This window comes from Python bivittatus, unplaced genomic scaffold, assembly GCF_059951505.1.
Source record: "Python bivittatus isolate LINGU-HERP-01145 unplaced genomic scaffold, Pbiv_v1 ctg000980_np1212, whole genome shotgun sequence".
Lineage (NCBI taxonomy): Eukaryota > Metazoa > Chordata > Lepidosauria > Squamata > Pythonidae > Python > Python bivittatus.
In genome coordinates this window covers 40,244,127-40,267,251 of record NW_028277125.1, presented here as the reverse complement: position 1 = coordinate 40,267,251, position 23,125 = coordinate 40,244,127, and the positions used below count along the sequence as shown (strand labels likewise).

General features: G+C 36.5%; 1 protein-coding gene across 8 annotated transcripts in view; it reads left to right on the top strand.

Moving 5' to 3' along the window:
- Positions 1-23,125, top strand: part of STAG1 (STAG1 cohesin complex component) — a 205,397-nt gene that overhangs the window by 110,509 nt on the left and 71,763 nt on the right. For all 8 annotated transcript variants that reach the window (XM_088132685.1, XM_088132686.1, XM_088132684.1 and 5 more), the window contains 4 exons: positions 4,609-4,773; positions 8,545-8,641; positions 15,316-15,392; positions 21,558-21,762. In XM_088132685.1, the coding sequence (XP_087988811.1) occupies positions 4,609-4,773; positions 8,545-8,641; positions 15,316-15,392; positions 21,558-21,762 (544 nt within the window). The remainder of the gene's footprint in view (positions 1-4,608; positions 4,774-8,544; positions 8,642-15,315; positions 15,393-21,557; positions 21,763-23,125) is intronic.

The window sequence follows — 23,125 nt, the reverse complement described above, 5'->3', positions numbered from 1 at the left end:
TGATTAAAAATCGCAAATACACAAAAAATTTATTGATTGATTGAATTATTTGTTTATATTTCAAATTTGTCACTGCTCATCTCACTGCAGAGTGGCTCTGGGCAGTTTACAGTAAAAATGAATAAATGTTAATTAAAATAGAATAAATATTAATTAAAATACACTACAACAAGATTCCTATATAATACTTCCAAGAGACTGATGTTATCTAGGAGTTATTAGACTCGGGGAGCAGGCACTGTAGACATCTCTTAATCCTTTTCAAGACCCTCAACTCCTCTGTAAACCATAGGGAGTATCAGGCTCAATGGGTCAAGAGAGGTTGCATGGGTGCGATCTTGTCCAAGGCCTTGGCCGCTTTCCTATTCCAGGTGGCAGCCAAGTCTTCCGCTGGACCATGCAGCAGATCCTCAGATATAACCCCCAGCTCCCTTTGGAACCCAGCTGGGTCCATCAGTCACCAGGGGTGGACCAGTTGAATAGGTCCCACCTCCCTGCAGAGGGGGTAGCATAGGAGAATCTTAAGGTCATCAGGACATGATCTGACCATGACAATGGGGACAGATGTAATTCCCCTTTCAGATCATATTGCCACTGCCCTAACAAGAAAATCAAATCTGGTGTGAGACCACTGTCCCGAGTCAGGTTGCAGATAATCTGGGACAGGCCCATGGCCGCCATGGTTGACATGAATTCCCATCACAATACAGTTCACTTCTAACCTATAGAATCCATGTTGCTGCTTGTTTTTGTTGTTTTGGTAACTGTCATTTTTGCATAGTTTCTCCAAGGTCATCTCTGTGGCTGTCTACATTGTAAGGCTCAGTTCTTAATTGTAAGACTCAAAGAAGTCCCTGAAAATAAAGAGACTACTGGCACAAATGTTCAGAAAGGAACTTGATGGAGAATGTGATTGATCTTGTGTGATATAAATTGTATAAAGCATGCTTAGAATTTTTGGAAAAGTAGATGAAAGTTTCTCTTGCTTTACGTGGGTTTCATTGAATGAAACAGAGAACAGAATGATGTGGAATCTTATTGATTTAGTAATTGATTCATTCATTTACAGTACTTGTAAACTTCCCCAATCAATTAAGACTGGATGGCGATCAACAAAGAATGAACAAAACACAAAATTAAAAAAATAAAATTGATACATACCAGCATGAACAACTACAGTCAGGGCCAAAGGGATTGTAAAAGAATATTGTTTTTACTACCTTGTGAAATACAAAGAAGGAAGGGGCTGAATGTACCTTTTAGGATAGTGTACTCCAGAGTACAGCAGCTACTATAGAAAAGACCTAATGTAACCACACTAGTGTGCTTCTCTCAGGGGAAGAACTCTAAACGGGCTTTCTTGAGTTGTTTGGATCAGATGGACAGATTCAATTTTGACAAGGCAGTGATTGATTTGAAGTAAACCAGTACTTCATCTGCCATGATATTTTCCTATGAGAACATCTTAAAGACATATTAATTTTCCATGAAAACAAATCTACATTTTTAACCCAGAATTATGTAAGCATAATTAACCTTCATATTAGATAACAATATTGCACAGCAGAAACCGAAATATGTCAGTGCTGTTCTATATAGTGCTTTGTAGGTCATAGCCAGCACATTGAGTTGGGCCCCAAAGCATCCCAGTATCCAGTGCAATTAGTTTAAAAGAAGTCTTATTCTGTAGTGATAGGGGTTGTCCCACCAGTACCTGGCTGCCGCATTCTGAACTAGTTGCAGCTTCTGTGTCATCTCCAGAGGCAGCCCTGGAGTAAGTTGCAGTAGTCCAACTGTGTGGTGATTAAAGTGTGAGTTACTGTTGCAAGACTATTGTGGCCTTGGTAGGATCATGAGTAGTACATAAGCCAGAGTTGGACTAAGGCCCCCCAGTTACGATATCCAAATAAGACATTCTGCCATCTTGTAACATGGTCCCCCAGAAATACACACTATACTTGTATTTTGATAAGTGCAGTATGAAAATTGGCCTTATAAAAAGAATTCAGCTAAAGATGAAAAATATGCTGGTTGCTGAAATCATACAGATTCCAGGGTAAGGTAAGTTTACCAAAGCATTCCAGGGCAGCCTGGGAGAAGACAGTTAAAAAACATGGGTGATGAGGGACAAATCAGCTCTGTGCAGATGTCCCTAGTGGCAAAGATATAGGAAGCTTTCATGCTCCTAGTCTGAGAGATTCCCAGCTAAGTGTAATTAGTGTTATTGTTTAACTCTAAGAGGAAGGGTTTTAGAACTAGGTATACACACACATGAATTCAAGTAGACACTATGAGTTCAAAAGAAGCCTTACTTTGCAGGCAGAGAAAAACAGTTAATCTAGGCATGCTTGAACAAATATGCAATGAATCAACTTACTGCATCTTACTGCATTCTTATGGCTATGAAGCGGGGAAATGGATTGTGTCTCTCTTGTCACCAAAAACTCTGTAATTAACTGTAATTTAGCAAAGGTATGCAAGCGCTGTTAGATAAAAAAAGAGTGAACAAACTCAGTCCTGGGAAAAGAGGGAGTGTGGCAAAAGGACTAAAAATAACCCCACCTTGATTCTGTATAGTATGGAGGCAAGCAGAGGGAAACTCTAGTAGGCTTTCAAGATCCCCTACATCAATAGAGTTCCAGTACTTCTTGCATTGTCTATTTCCTGACCAGGGCTACCTCAAAGGGCTGACATTAGTCTTACATAGCTGAAAGCAAAACTAACTTTTCCTGTCTCTGCTGATATTACAGGTAAAGAGAGAAAAAAATCACAAGAAGGTCCACATATAATATGGTTGCCTAATCATTTCCTGAGAACCCAAAGCCTCATAACACAGTCCATATTCATTCCTTCCCTGGGACTTAACAAGCCACAATATGAAACTGCCCATCACATTCCCCCAATCCCCTCCCCCCTCCATTTTTTCACTACCAAGAGTGCACTCTAATAAATCTCAGTCAATTTAATAGAGTTATCTTTGGCTCATCTGGTTTTTCACAACATCTTCAAAATGGCTTCTGGTATAGCCAGTAGTGGGCAACAGCAGATTCTTCCCAAGCAGCATATCATACTCTCTGCTTTGTCGCAGTCACCAAATTCCTGCCTTCCATTCATGAACCTTAGCCACAGCTGAATGGCCAAAGTCCTGAAATTCAGCAGCCAACTCCAGCTAGCATTTCTACTGTGCTCTTTCTATTGCCACTTGATTGTTAATGGTGTTTATGACCCACTTTCCCTGACTGTTCTTGCTGGCAGTGCAATTTACTTCTGGCATCTCATTGGTCACTCTTTGGGGATACCATGTTCTCAGTGGCTCACACCTGTGTACAGAGATGAGTCAGATATTGGATCTTTCAGATTTCTCTTAGTATCTTCCAATTTTTCCATCTTCCCAGCACTTTCTGCTTTGATTCCTCTCAACCTCCATTACAGTGGTCTTCCTCATTATCTGTTTGTTAATAGACACATTAAAATTGGAATAATTATAATAAAGTTGTATCTGAGATCCAGACAATGCTCGCTCTCAATCAATCAATCAATCAATCAATCAATCATATTTATATAGCCTCCCATCTCACCCAAAGTGATTCTGGGTGGCATACAACAATTTATTTATGAGGTTTTAGCTTAAGAGCAATTAAAAATATATATTTAGGAGGACAGCTCACATAGAGCATTACAATGAAAGGTGCTTTTGTTACATAATCCATTACTTAGCTACTCAGTTACAGTGTCATATCCATGTATATTTAGGCATGTTTGGGTTATTTGTAAGCAAGGTGAGTCATGTACTAACATTGTCTGATCCCCCCACTTAACCTGGAAACTTCCCACTTGGGATCTGAATATTGCACAACTCTACTTAACCTGCTAGTTGGGCTGATCCCCAAGCTAAATCAACATTATTTGTTGGTTTTGAGAACAAGGAGGAACTGATAGATAATTTTTTTTTTTTTTTCAGAACCCCACATGCAGTTTTACCTTTGTAGTTGCCTACTTGCTATCCATTTGTCAATATTATTAGTTGTTCTCAATACAAGTTGGCAGCTGCTTTACGAAGCTTAGAAGTAATTTTACCTTCTTGCTCACTTGGACTAGGCATGGCTATGAGATTTTCTTGTTCAAAGAATGTTGGAGTTGTAGTATCTGTGAGTGTGTGTGTCTGCAAACATTAGAGCCTTTTTACTAAATGTTGAGCAAAACTTGTGAACACAGTGATTTTTTTCCCCTCTTCTACAAAAATGTTATACTTCTGTATTACTAGTTTAGTGCCCCTGTTAAATTCTGGATTATACCATTTTATGCAATGCTTTGGATTTCTTTTTAAAAAACTATTTTATATTTTAGGAAACAGAATACATAGAATGTAAAATAGAATACATTGAAAATCTGTTGAAGCCTTCTGCATTTTAGGTAAAACTAGTATAGCCTTCGACAATACATAGTATGTTACTGTTTAAAAAATGTATTGAATGTATGTTGACTTTCTTGCTGAGACTTGAAACAGAACTTTTCACTGTTCTTTAGAATTAGCATGTGTAAAACTGTAATTTAATAAATATGATACAAAGGTATCAAGGCTTTCTCTCCTGCTCTTCTGTCTCCCAGTCTGCCAATAAGAAGCCTCGAAAGACTCCAGGAGAGAAGTTTCGCTCTGAAACTGGAATTAGAGGAACAGGCCGAGGAAGAGCTAATGGCCATCCTCAGCAGAATGGAGAAGGGGACCCTGTTACTTTGTTTGATGTTGTGAAGATGGGCAAAAGTGCTATGCAGGTAAAATTGTTGTTGCCTGTTGGAACTCATGTTAACTGTATTTTATATCCTACCATTTTAATGCAAAGTTGAACCCAAAAGATTTCTTGGTGGGATACAACAGAAATCCAAGAAGTGAATAAGCTCTAAATGTCAGATGAAAATTTGAGTGGCATGATGATGATAAAACTGTGTGTGTATGCATGTATGCACGTGGACACACCCACACACATGTGTGTTATCTTGGACAAAAAGGTCTGTCCAGAAGTCTGAGGGATCTAAATGGCTTTCATTCTTTTGCATTTTTTTTTCTTGTCATCTTGGTTGGTGATTTCATTGAATATGTTTTGTTTCTGCACTGAAAAATTGGCTGGATGGTAAACATAAATGCTTCTTAGTATTATTTTTTGGTTTTGCAGAATGAAACAGGCACTCCAATTTTAGCAAAAGCTGGGGTGATGAAATGAGTGAGATGATGAATGATACAAATTTGATAGCAAACAAGGCTGACTGAATATAGTTAGTCAAGTGAGCCTGTTTGAAATCCTACTTTGTGGTGTTAATGGTGGCAAAGAGATCATTATTCTTTGTCACTATTGTATCTGCAGAGTCATCCAACTGAGCTTTTTATGTTGTCAAAAGTATGTCATTTTCTGACTCAAAAGAAGAAAATGTGAACCACTCAGTTGCCAGCTATGACTGGTTGGTAGGTTTTATCTGTATCAACCTGCATGTCACAATTCATTCACTTTCAGTAGCAGTCCCTGTATCTAAAAACATGGTCTAGAAAAAGTTACAGTTACCTGAGCCAATGGAAGCTCTTGTATGGAATGAAATGAGCTATTTGGTAAAACAATCCAAAAATGGTTGTAAATCCCTGAACAGGGAAAACATCAGTGATAAAATCCATTGAAATGGAATCCCATGGTGCTACTAGAGAAACAAACCAACCAGCTTTCTAGGAACAATCTTGATTCAGCAACAAATATGACAACCTGAAACATCCTTGGTATCTGGTCTCATTCTCAGCCACCAGAACTCTCTGAGTAGTCGATGCAAAGTTTTAAACATAATCAGCATTTCTATTGTCATGACATAATTGCTATACAGTGGTACCTCAGGTTACGAACTTAATTTGTTCTGTGACTCTGGTCGCAGCCCGAATTGGTCGCAACCCGAAGCAAATTTCCCCATAAGGTTCAATGTAATTACCGTTCATCCATTCTGGCGTGGAGGACAGGGAGGCGGCTATTGCTTGGAGGGAGAGTCCCCCTCCCTACGACCACGTGTCAGGGGCGGAAAATGGCCGCGGACCACGTGCCGGGTGGAAAATGGCCGCGGACCACGTGTCGGGCGCAAAAATGGCCGCGGACCACGTGTCAGGGGAGGAAAATGGTCGCGGACTGTGTCACGGGAGGGAAAATGGCCGCGTATCCTGTTCGTACCCTGAGGTGGAGTTCGCAAACCGAAGCAAAATTTTGCTGCCGGAGCTGGTCGTAACCCGAAAAGTTCGTTAACAGAAGCGTTCGTAACCCGAGGTTCCACTGTACATTTTCCTTAAAGGAAGGGGAACATATACACAGTCATTGTAGAACAATCACCCATCATTTATACAGAAAGGTGGAGACTCAGTCTGTTGATCTCACTGAAGGTCATCCATCTGAGCCCTGACACATGCATCCTGTTGTTGCACTCTAATCCAGTATAACAGATGTACAATCTGTCTCCCTGCCCCCAGTCTTTTTGGAGAGTCTAATCTCTGGGGAGGGGCAAAGTTGCTTGGCTGCAGGATTATGGTAAGGAGGAATAAGTATGGAAGTTCCTTCTGTATTCAGCTTACATGATAGTGCATCTGGTAATTCCTGTGAGACAGGCATATAGGTGATATAAAAACTGAAATGGAAGAACAACTGTGCCCACCTGATCTGATGAGGTGTGAGAGATTATGTCTTTTGCAAAATTTCCAAATTCTTGTGATCGGTGCCTCCACTGCTGGAATACAATTTTTATTGCAAGCAACTCTTTATTGTCTTAGTTCTGTTCAGCTGGGAGAAGCAATTAAGAATAGAATGTGCACAGCATGAGATCTACCTCCCTTCCTTTTTGCTGCATGGAGAACAGTTCCTAATGCAAAATCTGTGGCATCTGTTTGCACCATGAAAGGATAGGAGTGATCTGGATGTTTGAGCAACAACTGTGAATAGAAAAGGATTTTCAGTTCCTGAAACTGATATAGGCTACAATAACAGAATCTTGAAAGCATGATAGAATTTCTGTTTTCCTCCCTCTTGTACCCAAGACAGTCAAGGCAGGCCAATCTTGTTTCTTCCTCACCTCATCCTGTCTTCTGGGATAAGCTAATGTTTTTCTAACAGCTACCATATACTTTCTTCAGGGCTGTCTCTGATTTCCTCTGCAGCAAATAAACATTTTGCTGTCCTGCTACATGATCTCCCAGTCATAAAAGCTGTGCTTGGAGGTGATAAACATGGACTGAGAAAAGACTTGGAGAAAACAGATACATTTTTTCCCACATACCTTCAGAGTCTCAATAGAGTGGGGGAGAAAATTGAAATGGGCTAGGGAACTGGCAGAAAAGAAGCTTTGGTGGGAGTTGGAGAGGAAGATTATGGTCGTGTTGATGGAGATGATGGCTGGCAAACCAAGCTGGATTTTGGCAGTTCTAGATGCTGAAGAAACACAGATAGATTGAAGACCACTAAAGAGGGTTCCTGGGTAAAAGAAAGATCACCAAAGATAGAGAAGGACCAGGCTTCTATAGATCAGTCTACCTTGTACAGAATTTTTTAAAGAGAAGAAGATCTGAAGATCAAGTTTCTTCTAGTGTAGAGAGTAAGGAAGATAACCTTGACAGACATACGCAGAAACTGTTGCCTTGGCAAATGTAGCTGAAGTATTTTTTAAATCCAGAACGGCCACATAACATTCGGAAGTGGCTCAGACAGATGCCTCCCTAAACTGAACTATAAGGAGAAGGTATAGCACATTCAGACTTGCAAGATTCTGTTGTTATAACTAATCTCAATAAAAGTAATTTTAGCCTTCCTCTGGAGATGATTTATTAGTATGATCTACTTAGAGGGGCTGACACCTAACCATAAGAAGTTGCCAACTATGTTTATCTGAAACTCTTGGTTAACTCTAGGGGGAATCTAGTATTGCTAAGCACATAAAATCTAGTATAGCTTAGGTAAACTGACTTCAAAAGAACCATTAACTAGTAAAGTATGGTATCCTTCTGAAATGCATTGGTATAGAAGAGTCTTTGTGATGGAATGGAATTATGAAGGCTCAGGGAGATAAGCGTGTTCTTAGTTCACCAGAGGAGCATGGGAAGATCAAGAGGATGAGGCTGGCACCTCCCTGAGGAATTCACGGTGTTGTGGCTGGCTGGCTTGGGAGCTAGGTTTCAGTCTGGGGAGATTTTCTGTATAGAGGTTGTAGCTAATAAACACAGTAGAACTGGATTTGTATTGTCTCTTGGAGTTCTTTGGGCTAAACCTGACAGTCTTGAAGGTACTATTTTATGGCATTTCTGTTCCTACTCAGATGAGTGTTTTCAGAAGATTGTGGTAACGGACTCCTACTCTACACCTGGGTGTTTGTCTATAATATATTAATTCCATTAATCACAACATGCTATTTAACACATATTTGAAATCACTGGAGAAAGTTGACTTATTTATATGCAGTACGATGAAGCATTGAATTCTGTCTTTCCATTAAAAATCTGCAATGAATATCTGACTGTTCCTTCTCTTTTATTGACAGTCGGTGGTAGATGACTGGATTGAATTGTATAAGCAAGACAGGGATATAGCACTTCTGGATTTAATCAACTTCTTCATCCACTGTTCAGGATGCCGAGGTAAAATGGATAAAACTGCTAATATGCTAATATGCTAATAAAACTGCATATTATAAAAAAATGTTATAAAACTGCTCTGGTTCTGTGTATTCTTTACATGTACAATGTGAATTAGAAAACTTCTTGTTTACAGTTAAAAAATGATTATGCTGCAAGAATCTAAAAGATGCCTGTGCAATAAAATAAGTGAAACACAATGACAGAATTTGAAGCACATGGGTGAAGGAAAACACTTGTGTTGATTTTATCCATACTTTCTAAAATTGAAAGACATTTTTTTTAAAAAGTAGTATACTATTAATCTTCCAGAAATTATGACCTAAGACTCAATAATTTCTAATACAAAACTCAACATGTCCTTTCACATTCTGTTCTGGAACCATATTGTTTATGCTGATATGAAGGGTATCTAAAATTAGGACAATTGTTAAATGTAAGAAAAGATCATGGTGCTGCTGTGGCTTTGAAATGCAGATAAATCTTTATGTTAAAATTTGTTGCAGCCTTTGACTCTAAATAATGAACTAGGATTAATGTAAACATGTTAATTTATATTCAATATTTCAAATGATGATTGGTAAAAATTCTTCCTTTAATTCTGGCAATAGGCTTTTTATATACATACATACATATATATTAATGTAATGTAATGTAATGTAATGTAATATATAATAAATAAATAAATGTGGTAAGACCAAAGTAAGACCAAATGTACAAAATCTGGAAAATTTTTAACAAATTTTCCCATAAATCCATCTTAATGTCTTTTGTTAAATTTTCTCTACAGTGCCTCTGCCATCTCTGCCTGGTCATTTGAACTTGCTTCTTAATCTTTTCTGTTAGAAACAAATCAGTGTATATTTAGTTTCATGGTCTCTTTCTTCACTTGCCCTTATTTCTGGTATATCGTATTTCCAGACTAATAACTGTCATAATATTATTTAATATAACATAGAATAAAAGTAGTTTCACTGAGGTAAATTAACCTCACAATTAGTTCTGCAAGCTTACTCAAAAATTAATATTGTCTCTGGAAATGAGAAGTTGCAAAGAATACAGCTTCTTGTAACACGTATGTATACATCTGAGCTCATGTTCTGAGGAAATTTGTCTAGGATGGCCTTTTATCCAAAATGCAAATCTGATTGCAAAGAAAATAACTTTGGAAAAGCTTCATCAACCAATTCCAATGTAATATACAGGAGAATACTGAAACTAAATAAACTTAATTTTTAAACATATTTTTAAAAAAACTAGTTGTCATATAATCATAGTAACATTCTTCTATACAATTGACTTTTGGGGATCCTTTGGCCCTCCAGAGATCAATGAACTGTTATCTCCCAAGAGCCCAAACAAGCATGGCCAGTAATGGAACATGCTAGCTGCTGCAGTTCAGCAACATTTGGAGGGCAGTTTTCACATCCCTGCAGTAAAGTATTTGTTTTAACTATGCTTTGTTAAAATACTGTAAGCTAGTGGCAGTAAAAGGAGCATGGCTCTTTTGGCCAAATCCCTATTTATTTTCTTTTCCTTTTTTCATGTACTCTTGTCTTGCTTCTCCATGGATTAGTTAGTGGTTTTGGTATGGCTCTTAAAGAAACCAGGAACAAGCCAATAAACAGCTACTACTACTTCTCCTTTTTACCACTTGTATAGCCATTGCATTCAGTAAGCTAGTAGTATCTGTGATTTCAACTGTGGTATACTACCTTAAAATGAACTATGACTTACTCATTTATCCTACTTGTGTATTGACTAAGCCAAAAGTAAGTAAGTTAGTTACTTACTTACTTACTTACTTACTTACATACTTACATACTTACATACTTATTTATTTACAGGACTTATATGGTTGCCTACCTCATAATGATTCACATTGCAGCTCACAACAATCTATAAAAACAAAGATAAAAACTGAAAATGTAAATCAACTTTGGATTACATTCTTCTTAAAAACCCTAGACTGTCTAGATCTTTTTTTATTTGCATAAAAATAAGGGATATATTCAAATGTATAAGTTGAGAATATTTGATAGAAATTTTATACCAAGATAAAGAAAGGAATTGCAATATAACCTGAAGGCCCAGAACTGTTAACGTAAGTTTTGATGAAACTTTGCTGATTAAGAATGCATGCTTTCTGCATCCTCTATCCCCTGCATTTTGAACCTATGAAGACATCAACAACTGCTGATCTTTTGTACATAGAAGTTAGCACTGGAAGGATGAATCTACACCTTACTTATAGCTAGGTGGCAAGAGATAAGAGAAATGGAAAGAGAAGGAAAGGAAATATACCCAAATCTAGTTTACATCTACAACATTCACTATATCTCTTAATATCATTTTTATCTTTGCAAACCATCTTTGCTTTCACCCTGGTTATACCTTGATTCATACATTGCCTTTTGTTCTTTAAATGTCTCACCTCTCTTATTAAGGATCTCATCAGTTCCAACCATAACTTTTTAAAAATTTTCCTTTTCTTCTCAACCCCATTCACTCATGTGTTTGTTTTTTTATGTGATCCTCATTCATTCTCTATATGACCATGCCACTGCAGTGTACTTCTTTTGTAGTCACAGGCTAAAGGTTGGAAGGTACCTTGAAGATTATCTGTTCCTTCCTAAATATGGCACCCAGAACTGGATGCAGTATTTTCAGTGCATTCTGACCAAGGAAAGAGAGGAATGGCTGTTTTTCTTCATCTCAACATATGACTTTTGTTAATGCAACCTAAAGTTGTTGTTTTTTTGGGGTGGTTGCATCACATTGTAGGCTCATATTCAGCTTGTGATTCACCAAGACACCCTGAACTTTTTCACATGTATTGCTACCCACTATGAACCTCTGTCCTATACTCATGCCCTTCATTTTTTAATTTGTCCCTGCTGAAATTAATCTTGCTGATTTTTTCCCAGTATTATAACTTGTCAACAACCTCCTGATACTGTTCTGTTAGGTGTCTACTATCCCCCCATCACTGTATCATCTGCAAATTATATAATCATATTTTCCTGCCCCTCATCCAAATCATGTATAAATATGTTGAACATCATTCAGCCTAGAATAGAACCCTGCAGAGCCATTCATAGACAGTCATTTGGTGGTATGATTGTTCAGCCAGCTCTGTATTCATCTAATGGTAGTATAATCCAGCCTACTAGAATCTCATGAAAACTCTCAAATACTTTACTGAAGTCAAGGTATGTTATGTCCGTTACCTTGTCATGGTCTACTAAACTGGTCACCCCATCAAAAAATATTAGGTTGATCCGGCATGATTCGTTTTTCAGAAACCCATGCTGGTTCCTGTGAGCAGCGCATTCTTTGCTCACAAAACTATTTTTTAATAATTTGTTACAGAATTTTGACACTTATTATTCTCTCTTCCAGTCACCTGTTACAATCCTATCAGGATTATCCTACCCTCTGTTACCAGTGAAACCATATTTGTTTACACCTTTTTTTTTCTGCTGACAGCCAAAAAAGATTAACCCAACTCTTCTTGATGTGTTAGTTTTCCTTGCAAGCTCTAGTTCCTTTTCCTCATTTATTTAGTACCATTTATTCCCAACTATATCTCTTATTTTGTTACTAAACACTTCTCAAGCAATTGTCAGTGCATTTTTGCTTCTCTTGACATTCCCATCTCTCACTTCAATATAACAAATTGATTGGAATCACATGCAGTTATTTTTGCTTCTCTTGACAAACGGATTTACTATCTTTCTGCCAGCATTTTCACATCTTAAAATTTCTTCATTTCCCCATCATTGGTAAACATTGTACCAGGGACATATATTTGTCTACTTGCTCTGATTTGCCATATTTTGCGATCATGTTCGATAGAGGAAATAAAGTGCACAATAACCACAGCCTTCAGTATCCTTTCTGCAGTGTATGCATATCCAATCCATATCCTTGTTGTACAGGGCACACAAAGTTCCCTATAAATCATTCTCAGCCAACTACACAGTATCCTCTGCATACCAAGGTTCTCAGATATTTAGTAACAAACCTCTAACATCATCATAAACATTCCTTATAAACAATGGATAGTCTCATTCTCTACATTCTTTGTAGCTATCTTATATACCCATTATGTAGTATATTTTTATCATATTCATTTTTATCAGCATTCTCTTTTATATATCCACAGTCTCTTTCACTTCAACATTGCACCAAAAATCCTTTTTTGTACTTCTTATTATCATAATTTTATTCTTTTTACAATTTTTATCATGTTTTTATTTTTATCCTCTCTTAGCCACACAGAATTATTTGATTAAGATGGGCAACCATATAAGTTTGCTAAAGAAATAAATAAATAATTTCACAGTATAATTTATTGCACAAAAATGTTTTCACTTAACTCAAGCAGTTCTATATCCTTTCCATACATCCACTTTCCATTGATTTCATTGGGGGTTTAATCTAACCTCTAATGCTATTTATTTAATGCATTTATAGGGCCACCCAACTGAAACAATGTGACAAAAGGATACAGCAAAAACAAGCAACACCCCCCCACACACAACATTAAAAACCCTACCCAATATATAACATATAAAATGGTGAGCAAACATAATAATTAAACAATGAAAAGGGGACTCCACTCAACTGGACCCAAACATCTGGAGAAAAAGCCAGGTCTTAATGGCTTTTCTAAAGGGAAACAGAGTTGGGGTCTGTTGTATATCAGAGAGCAGGTCACTCCAGAGCACGGGCAGTCACTGAAAAGGCATGTTTCCTAGGTCCCATGAGATGCCAAGTTCTAAAGAAGGAACCCCCGTGGGAGCATGTAGGGCAGTCAGAAGTCCTTGGGAGAAGGCAGTCCCACAAGTAACGTAGTCCTATGCCATGTAGCGCTTTAAAGATTATAACTACCACCTTGAACCACACCCGGAAGCCTATTGAGAGCCAGTGCAGCTCAGGGAGTAGCAATGTCTTAGGTTGTTGCATTCTGGATCGACTGAAACTTCCAGATAGTCTTCAAGGGCAGGCTAGTGTAGAATGCATTGCAATAGTTCAATCAGGAGGTTACTAAGGCATGGTCCAGGAATGAGCGCAACTGGCACACAAGACACAGTTGTACAAAGGCCCCCTGGCCAAGCTGCTACCTGCTCTTTGAGCAGAAGCTGTGAGTCCAGGAAGATCCACAGATTGCATATCAAGTCTGAATGAGGCAGCGCCACCCTGTCCAGAACCAAAGATGGAAACACTCCAATCTTAGATCCGAGGGACCCATAACCCATAACCATTCAGTCTTGGTAGGGTTAAACCTGTTCTTCCCTATTCAGATTTCACAGCCTCTAGAAATTAGGATTCACTTGGATGAGGGCAGAGATGTACAACTGGGTATCATCAGCATATTGATGATACCTCATCAGTACTGACAGATGACCAGGAGAGCCTTTGCACAGTTTTGTGTTGTGTGTCAATTGTGCCCTTTCCTGGACCAGGAGGCTCTGCTCACTGTCACTCATGTCTTAATCACCTCCCGCATGACTACTGCATTAGGCTTTACATAAGGCTACTATTGAAAAATATCCAAAAGCTGCAGTTGGTACAAAGTGCGGCAGTGTAGGTAGTTATGGGCACTTCTTGATCTGTGCATGTTACACCTGTGCTCTGTGAGCTGCATAGGTTGCCAATATGCCTCAATTCAAAGTGCTGGTGGTTACCTATAAAACTCTCCATAGTATGGGGCCAGATTATTTGTGGGACCACTTCTCCCCAATCACACATGGTCTTAGTCAATTGAAATGTTTACATAATTCATCATAAAATATAAAAATTAGTAGACTAAATTACCAGCTTTATTCATGCTTGGGCCACATAGAGCATTCCCTATTAATGGTGAGAACAATATTGGTCAGTTTGGGACATTTACCCCACCATGTGTATACTTTTTTATGCAAGCTAGGATCTTTAATCTAAAGTCTGCTTTGCAAGCCAATATGCTCTTGCCCTTATCCCATAAAGGTAAAGAAGAGGGTTATGTGTAGTGTATTGACAGGCACTTAGGACATGTTGGATAAACATAACTTGAAAGAGTTGTCTACAGGCAAGTTTTGCTTCCCAAGTTGCTATGTTGGGATACCAGGAGTACAGGGTATTCTGAGTTTGGAACACTAAAAATAGCTCTTTGTATTACCTGGTTTGTTTTGGGCACTCATTCTCTCAGTTAAAAAGTTTTCAGATGTTCTGTTTACAGTATACAAAAGTTCTTTCCAAATTAGAACATTGTAAGTTCAAGTTCAAACAATATTTTAAACTAGCATCCTTCATATTTTATTTCCTTCCATTATAAGCCCAGTCACGCAAAGAAGTTTAATTTTCCTGAAACATGACTGAAGGTAAACAAAATCTGATCTTTCTAATGCCTGTATAGAGAATAAATAGGCAGATGATGTGTCCTAGTGTCCTACTAGTATCTAATATCTAAGAGAAGCACACATCAAAAATCTATTCTAGAAAAACAGACCAATAACGTAATTATAACAATTTTATAATTGGCTGCTAGATGTAAATAAGGAAAGAAAATCCTGTATGCATACTCATTTGCCATTATGTCCTTTAACGTCTTTGTGTGTGCTCAGAATTTTCAAAATAAAGATGTCTTTAAATATAATAAAACATATTTATGCTTGCTTACTTTATTTCAGGCACTGTGCGGATTGAAATGTTTAGAAACATGCAAAATGCAGAAATTATCAGGAAAATGACTGAAGAATTTGATGAGGTATAGTACTGGACATACACAAAATATGTTTTAAGCTTAAGTAAAATTGGACATAAAGAGAGCTTTAGTCTGATTATGTGGTCTAATTATTTAAGAAGTTATATTGTATGAAAACGTAATTACATATCCTTGTCGGTAAAAAAAGAAAAAGGAGTGGACTCTTAAGAGATGGAAGCAATAGTTATCCAGATGTATTGCACTGGCACAGAACTTTGAAGTCAAACTGACTTCAGTGACAAAGTTTTAAACATAGATTTCATTATTTTTTGAAATGGTTTGAAATTAAGCTTGTTTTACTTTGCCTGGATTGCACCCTGGCAATAGAAATATTTTTTTGTAAAATACTTAAAAGAGGAACAAAATTTAGGAATGGGCGTGGGGAAAAAAATTCAGGCATTGTTTTGGAGAAATAAAGACCTGATAGCAATTAAAGAATACATCAAGGAGCTCTGTAATTAAAATTGTAGGCTACATATTGGGTTTATTTTTTTATTTATATATCAAATTTGTCACCGCCCATCTTGTTAAAAAGTGACTCTGGGCGGTTTACAGAAGAGAATTTGTATTGTATTTATTCTACCATACTTGCAGTATTTTCTTATAGAATAAGCTGCAATTTATGAACCCAAATTAATTCAAATATTATGAAAATATCTTTAATGATTTAATGTGTAAGATTTAATATAGTCTCATTAATTTATGTATGGCTAGCTTAAGTGTAAAGAGCCATTTATTTTTCAGTAAGCATACATAGATTGTATTAAGGCCCTTATAGTTTTTGTTTTGATAGAAGCACTTTATGACATTTCTATACCTCTGCCACCAATCATCAAAACTTACTTTTGCCCTATCTTAAAGAAACTCCTCCTGCTGTTTTAAAATTTGTTTTTAAAACAGCCCATTGAGGCACTTCCCATATCCTAAAAGACTAAAGTGCATATTTTGTAGGATAATACATCAAATACTACCTTCTTGTTCTGTTACAGAGGTGGGCAAGTTTTGTTCCATCAAGGATTTTATTTCAGGAGTGTCATCTGTTGGATGACATATGCCAGTGGTTGTTGTTGTTGTTGTTCAGTCGTTAAGTCGTGTCCGACTCTTCATGGGGCTAAAGCAGGTGGTGGTCCAGCTGTTCATTCTCTCTTTTATTGCTAACTTCTTTTTAGTTTCCTGACACAGGCTTCTCCCATCTTCAAGCAGTCATTGGAAAGGCTAGTCCCAAAGCACCGATTTCTTATGGGGAAGTTGAATTGCTTGCTTGTAGTAGACTTGGGAAATTTGGCAAAAATTAAGTGCTGTAGGCTATAAAACTATAGTGGGTTGTTCAGTAGATTCCAGTTTGGTATCTTACTGGAACCATTAGAATACAGTTTATTCCTATCTGTATCATTCCTCTTTCAATATCCCACTGAAGATAATTCTTCTGTTCCATCTCTTGATGCCTTTTTGTATCTGGTCGTTTACTGTTATTCCTTTTTCTGTGTTGCTGATTTGTTCTTTGTGTTGATAAAATATTGGTTTTATTTATGAAAATATTATTTATTGTTTCAACATTGTTATCAACAATTCTGGAGTATTTGAGGAGTATGATGTAGAACTAAATAAAGCAATCCACACACACATCCAGACAGGTTTTTCCTGGGTAACCTAATCATAACCCACAGTTTTAAATATTTTATATACTGATAACATTCAATTTTACATCTCTCTCATGCAGTTTCTTAACTTTAAATGCTTCTCTGATAAATTTGACTGAAAGTTTCAGAGTTGTCTGAAGCTCACATGTCCAAGGCCAAACATCACTGATCACTCTACTTGTTGACTATACTTGGCCACTGACTATTAGTCATTTGTCATTGTCACCTATTTGATCAGGCATGAACTTTTTGTCTCTTTTTCCTTCCCAATTCAAAAACTCTGCTAATCACCATATATTTTTTCTCCCTTAATAGTATTTCTAAATGTAGCGTTTTTTCTCTCTCTTTCTTTGGCAAAAATTGGGAATCTTACCCTTGTCATCCTATTCTTCACTATTATAGTCTTGTATCTGATTTTCCATTTTCTTATGATCTACCCCTTCCTGTTCAGGCAGTACTTTGCTTCCAATTTGAGCATAAATTGGTGCTTCAGAGCACATGGAGATACTTACATAGCACCTGTTTGCAAATATTTTAAAAAGCCATGTCTTTTCCTGGGATTATGCAGCTGCTCTCCACAGTTCACACATGATCACAGGAAAAGTCACACTTTATTTAAATATATGCAGATAGGTACTACATAATTGCTCTGGCATACTCCAAAGAGATTTTTTTTATGCTCAGGTCTGAAGAGCTTTAAGCCCTAATATCTATCCAGCGTTCTTTTTCCAAACAAATTTAACCATTTCGCTGTTTTTACCGAATGATGACATCTCCTTAATCCTAATATTGACTATTCCCTACCAGATTCTGATAAGCTTTTCTGTGGCCACCTACCCCACTGTTTTTCTTCTCTTGTACTTTACTATATTTTTTCTTGTGAAATTAACTAATTTGAATCCATGGTTCAGGTATTGGAAGGTCTCCTATTAACTTACAATGATTTTGTAATTTTCCCTTTTCTGTCCCATCTGTCCCAACTTCTTCTCAGAGCATATAATATACTTCCTTCCCTAAAAATAAAAATCCTCTCTTTAAAGAAATCTTTATTACAGTCATTGACCAGTATTAAATCTCTCCTCAAATTTACCTTCTTCAGAAAGCTTTTGGAACAACTTCTCTAGTCCAGGAATGGGAGATGAAGCAATTAAACTTACATATTCTATTGTTTTCATGTTTCTATCTGTAGTTCATATGATGAGAAACTATCAGATATGTTTTTTGTGAAATACCATATGCATTGATAAAGTGGATACCTTAAGAAATAGAACCATTTTCTTTTTGTTTGTTTAAAAAGTTGCTGAATTCAATAATCTGTATAAAGAATGCAAGTTCAGCAAAAGTATGGGGGATGTGCACATATACACACATGCAGCATAGAAAGGGATAGAAAATTCTGTGGTACAATTTTTTGTCATGAGCAGGCTAAAATAAAATATCTCTAGATGTCAGATAGTTTAGTATAGGCATATAAAGAAGTTCTAGTACATTGTGAATTTTAAAGGTGAAAACTATATTTTGTGGGAAATTTCTCAATATTCACATATACAATCCTCTTTTCTATTACTACTGCATGATACTTAACTCTACTTATGTCCCAAACTAAAATGTAAATAACCCCAAACGCCCAGATACAGTGTACTATTAGATGTCAGAAATATCTAGTCTAATGAAATAAACTTTCAAATACATTTTCATATAAAAAATGGAATGACAATCTTGTCTGCTTACTTCCTTTTTGCCCCCCAACAATTAATTTTCTGCATCATAATTAAAAATAATATAAAATAAAATATAAAATTAAAAATATTAATTTGGTTTGGAACATACATTTTAGAAATATGCTTTCCATGTTGATGGAGTTTTCTTGTTGTTAGCACTAAATGCAAGAAAGTTAATTAAACTCAATTCCTCTGTCTCACTTTACTGCTTCTTAGACCTTCTACAGACCTGATGAGTACCAGATGGGATGCTAAGAAGTAAGAGGGCTATAGGTTAGAGTGGGCAGTCAAAAGAAAAAAGAAAACATCCTGGAAGAAAGCAATGGCAAAATATTTCTGTATTCTTGCTAAGAATATTACATGTACTTGTATATGAAGTCACCAGTAAATATTAATTCATTGAAGTTTGTTCTTTTTACACAGGAGTTGAGGAATGCCAAATAATGCACATGATTCTACTAAATGCTACTTTATTATTTTGGCTTTTTATGATCCCAAATGACATATTCAGATTCCAGATTCAGGACTCAAATCCATGTCACTTGGGAGTTAAATTGTGAACAATATTTTACACGAGTTTTAAAGCATCTTTTTTGTGCTAACAACCAATGTTGTTTATAACAAATATGAGTTTAGAGAGTATGGACTATGTCAAATTTCAAATCACAGGGTTGCACAGAAGTATACAGATTACTTTACTACTTTGTGGTATCGTACATCAAAATACAGCTTGTTTGACATCTAGTTTCTATTTAAATACCTCTATGGTGGAAATAAGTTTATCTCAAAATAGATGAAATACAATACAAATCCCAGAAGTAGAACTCATTTTTTTTCCAAATACAGATAGTCCTCATTTAGCAGTTGCCCTGTTTAGTGACTGTTCGGAGTTACAACATTGATGAAAAAGTAACTTTATTACCAATCCTCGCATTTATGACCTTCACAGCCTATAAAGCAAAGGAAAGCTGAAGTAAGATCATAAGCACAGTCATAGTTTCACTTAGTGACCATTTTGCTTAACAACTGAGTTGCCAGTCCCAATTGTGGTCACTAAATGAGGACTACCTGTAGTAAATCTTTTAGTACTTGTTTATTTATTTAATCAAATCTATACCAGCTACAGTTGGGAGACTCTTAGCAGATAACAGTAATTAAATCTATACTTAAATATCCATGATACAATTAAAATAAGTGAAAATAAATTTCAAAACATAAAACCGTATATAAACCAACAAGGAATCCTATTTACCATAGGCCCTTCAGAATAATTCAGTTTTCAAAAGGCTGGGGGCAGATCAAATTTCTGCAGGAAGGCTATTTCACAAAATAAATACTGTTCCTAAACAGCATTGCATACAGGCCTCTACCCCCCATACCTTATGGAAATGAGGAATTGCCAACATTTTTTTCCAGGACATATAAATCAGTTGGAACAATTTCAGTTGATGAAAATGGTCCCACAATTATCCTTTCATTGAGCCCCATAGGACTTTATAGGTAACAATCAGTGCTTTGAATTGCATTCAGAAGCTGATAGAAGCCAATGCAGTGCCTGGAGCACAGGTAAAATATGCTCTTAGCAACAAATGCCAGCTACTAACTGGCCCATTGCATTCTGGCTAATTGAAGCCCTATGGCCTGTATAGCACTTCATGTAGAGTGTATTGCAGTTATATAACCAACTAAAATATAGAGGCATTTCAAGTCTTTCACCTGACGCTTAAAAGATAAAATAACTGAGCTCTTGGAAATCATAAAAACAGCATTAGACAATGAAACTATGGTTGGATATAAAAATCAAAAGATCATATATAATACAATATAATTGAATTGGAAATATTATTTCTATCTTGTCTCCCCCCCCCCCCGCAAGGAGGATATGCAAAAAACAGGACATTTTTGTTTTGAGCTTGAAGACAACACATTGTAGTTCAGATTGCAATTTAGCCAAGCCAAAACCTCCAACATTTTGGTTGCTCTAAGCTTCAGCCAGCCCCCAGCCCCAAAAAACCCTACAGAGGTCATTCAAAGCATGAAGGATAAGTTTGATGGGCTTTCCCTTTCTCCTTCGCCTGACCTGTGTACCTATATGCCCACCAGTCTTCTAGTGTCTTTGTTTCTGTACCTCCTCTTAGCTGCTTTAACTTCTTTAGTTATTTATAGAATTAATATATATTTAAAATAATTTACAGTACCACCACCCTTCAATTCAACAGCAGCATATCCCAGCAGTGCTGGGAAGATCAGAAGGAGGGACAGGTAGACTGGTTGGATATGCCATGCTTGAATTCAAGGGTTGGGATGGTGTGACATAGATGCTCCCTTAAGCCCCTTGACAACTCCACCCTTGAAGTCAAACATAGCATATCCAGTTAGCTCACTTGTCCTTCCCCAACCTTTCCACTGCCTTCCTTTCTCTGTTTCCTTTGCTGTTGGTGATGGCATTGCCATTTCCTGCTTTCCCCATCCTGAAATACTTCTACCTGAAACATAAATTTCACACCCAGAGAAGCATGTTTTGTTCTGGACACAGACCCCCCAGAAACTGACTGTTTCATCAAATAATGTTTTGCATATTTCTCCACATGTCTCTTTGTTTAAAAAAAGGCCTCATGTATGACATGTTCATCACTTTTGTTTTCTTGATTATCAGTACAATGTACATTTATTTGAAATTACCAAGTTTTTGGTCATTCAGATAAAATATAAACCATGCTAAAACTTCATATTTTAGTTAGAAGACAAGCTGATTAAAACTTAAGCATGTTTTTTAAATATAGTATGTGCATTTGGTCTTCCCTTAGGACAGTGGCGACTATCCACTTACCATGCCTGGGCCACAGTGGAAAAAGTTCAGATCAAATTTTTGTGAATTCATAGGAGTACTAATACGACAATGTCAATATAGCATCATCTATGATGAATACATGATGGACACAGTGATCTCACTTCTGACTGGTTTGTCAGATTCGCAGGTTCGAGCTTTCAGACATACCAGTACACTTGCTGGTAGGTACATTTTAAAGACAAAGCATACAGAATAATGCATGTTTACATTGTGATAAATTTGTATATTATTACTGATTTTTATTATCTTTGGGACAATTTATTCAGGAGATATGAATATATATTTTCATATGTGAATTGTTCAGAAGGGATTTATAATTGTTCCAGTTTCAGACAGTATACTTGTAGAAATGCTTGGATCAGCTAGTTCTGGGGAAACAAGGTGTTGCAGAATAAGATCACTCCAACAAAAAAGATTTTGCACATAACTTATTTTTAATCTATTTGGCTTTCTTTTTCCCTAGAACTATAAAAGTTGTAAAGCTGAATCAATAACTTTCTTTATAAACCTGTCCTGTATTACATTTCTTGATATGATATTCTACAAATAAACCTTGAAAGAAACTTTTTAATATACAATCGTACTTCGTTTTAATGACAATTTGTGGAGAGGTCTGTTACTTCTTAAGTCTATTAAATATAAAAGTACAGTACTTCCTTGTATGTCATTTGTGTAATATGAATTACATAAATTAACACAGATGACATCAATCTGCAAATAATATAAATTGGAATGATCTTTAAAAATTAATGTAAAATAATTAAATTTAATTGCTTCATCTAAACTAGTTTGGATGAAGTGGACTTGTCCTTTGTTTCAGGGGGAAGTCCAAATGAAAATTTGGTCCATTGCATTCAAAGAAATATATTTCTCTTTTTCTCTCTCTCTCTCACTTTCTTTCTCTCAGAAGTAAAATAATTGCTATGTAGGGAATTTTTAAGTTTTTATTTATATATCAAATTTGTCACTGCCCAACTCGTTGAATGACTCTAATCTTACCAATATCCCAGGGAAGAGTGATTTTACTTTCCCCATCAAAATTGTTAGATTAACTCTGGAAAACAATTGCTGATGATCTGATTGTAAAGTAACAATAGTTGTATTTAATTAGACAGAAGGAGAAGAAAGTACATGCAGCCCCATCCCCTTCTTTCTCTCTCTTCCATGCCTGGCAGTCAGAGGCTTTAGAGAGTTGTATCCATCTTTCCTTAAACTTGAATAGAGCTCTCTGCACAAACCAAGCCTTGGATAAAGCAGGAATGCAGGTTGTGTAGATTGTTCATATAAATACAGGTTGCCGAATGTATGAAGACTGAGGGTGAGAAATGAGAAAATGGTAGATTATGATGAATCCTGAAGAGGACTGATATCTTTAAATTTGTTACTAGTGATTGCAAATGGGAACTTCAGGTTAAATGAATATATATCAGCAAATACTTTCTTTGTTTATTTGTTTGTTTTTTGATTGAGAACTATTAGGTATAAGCTTTTAGAATTACATACTGAACTAGTTCACAGACAACA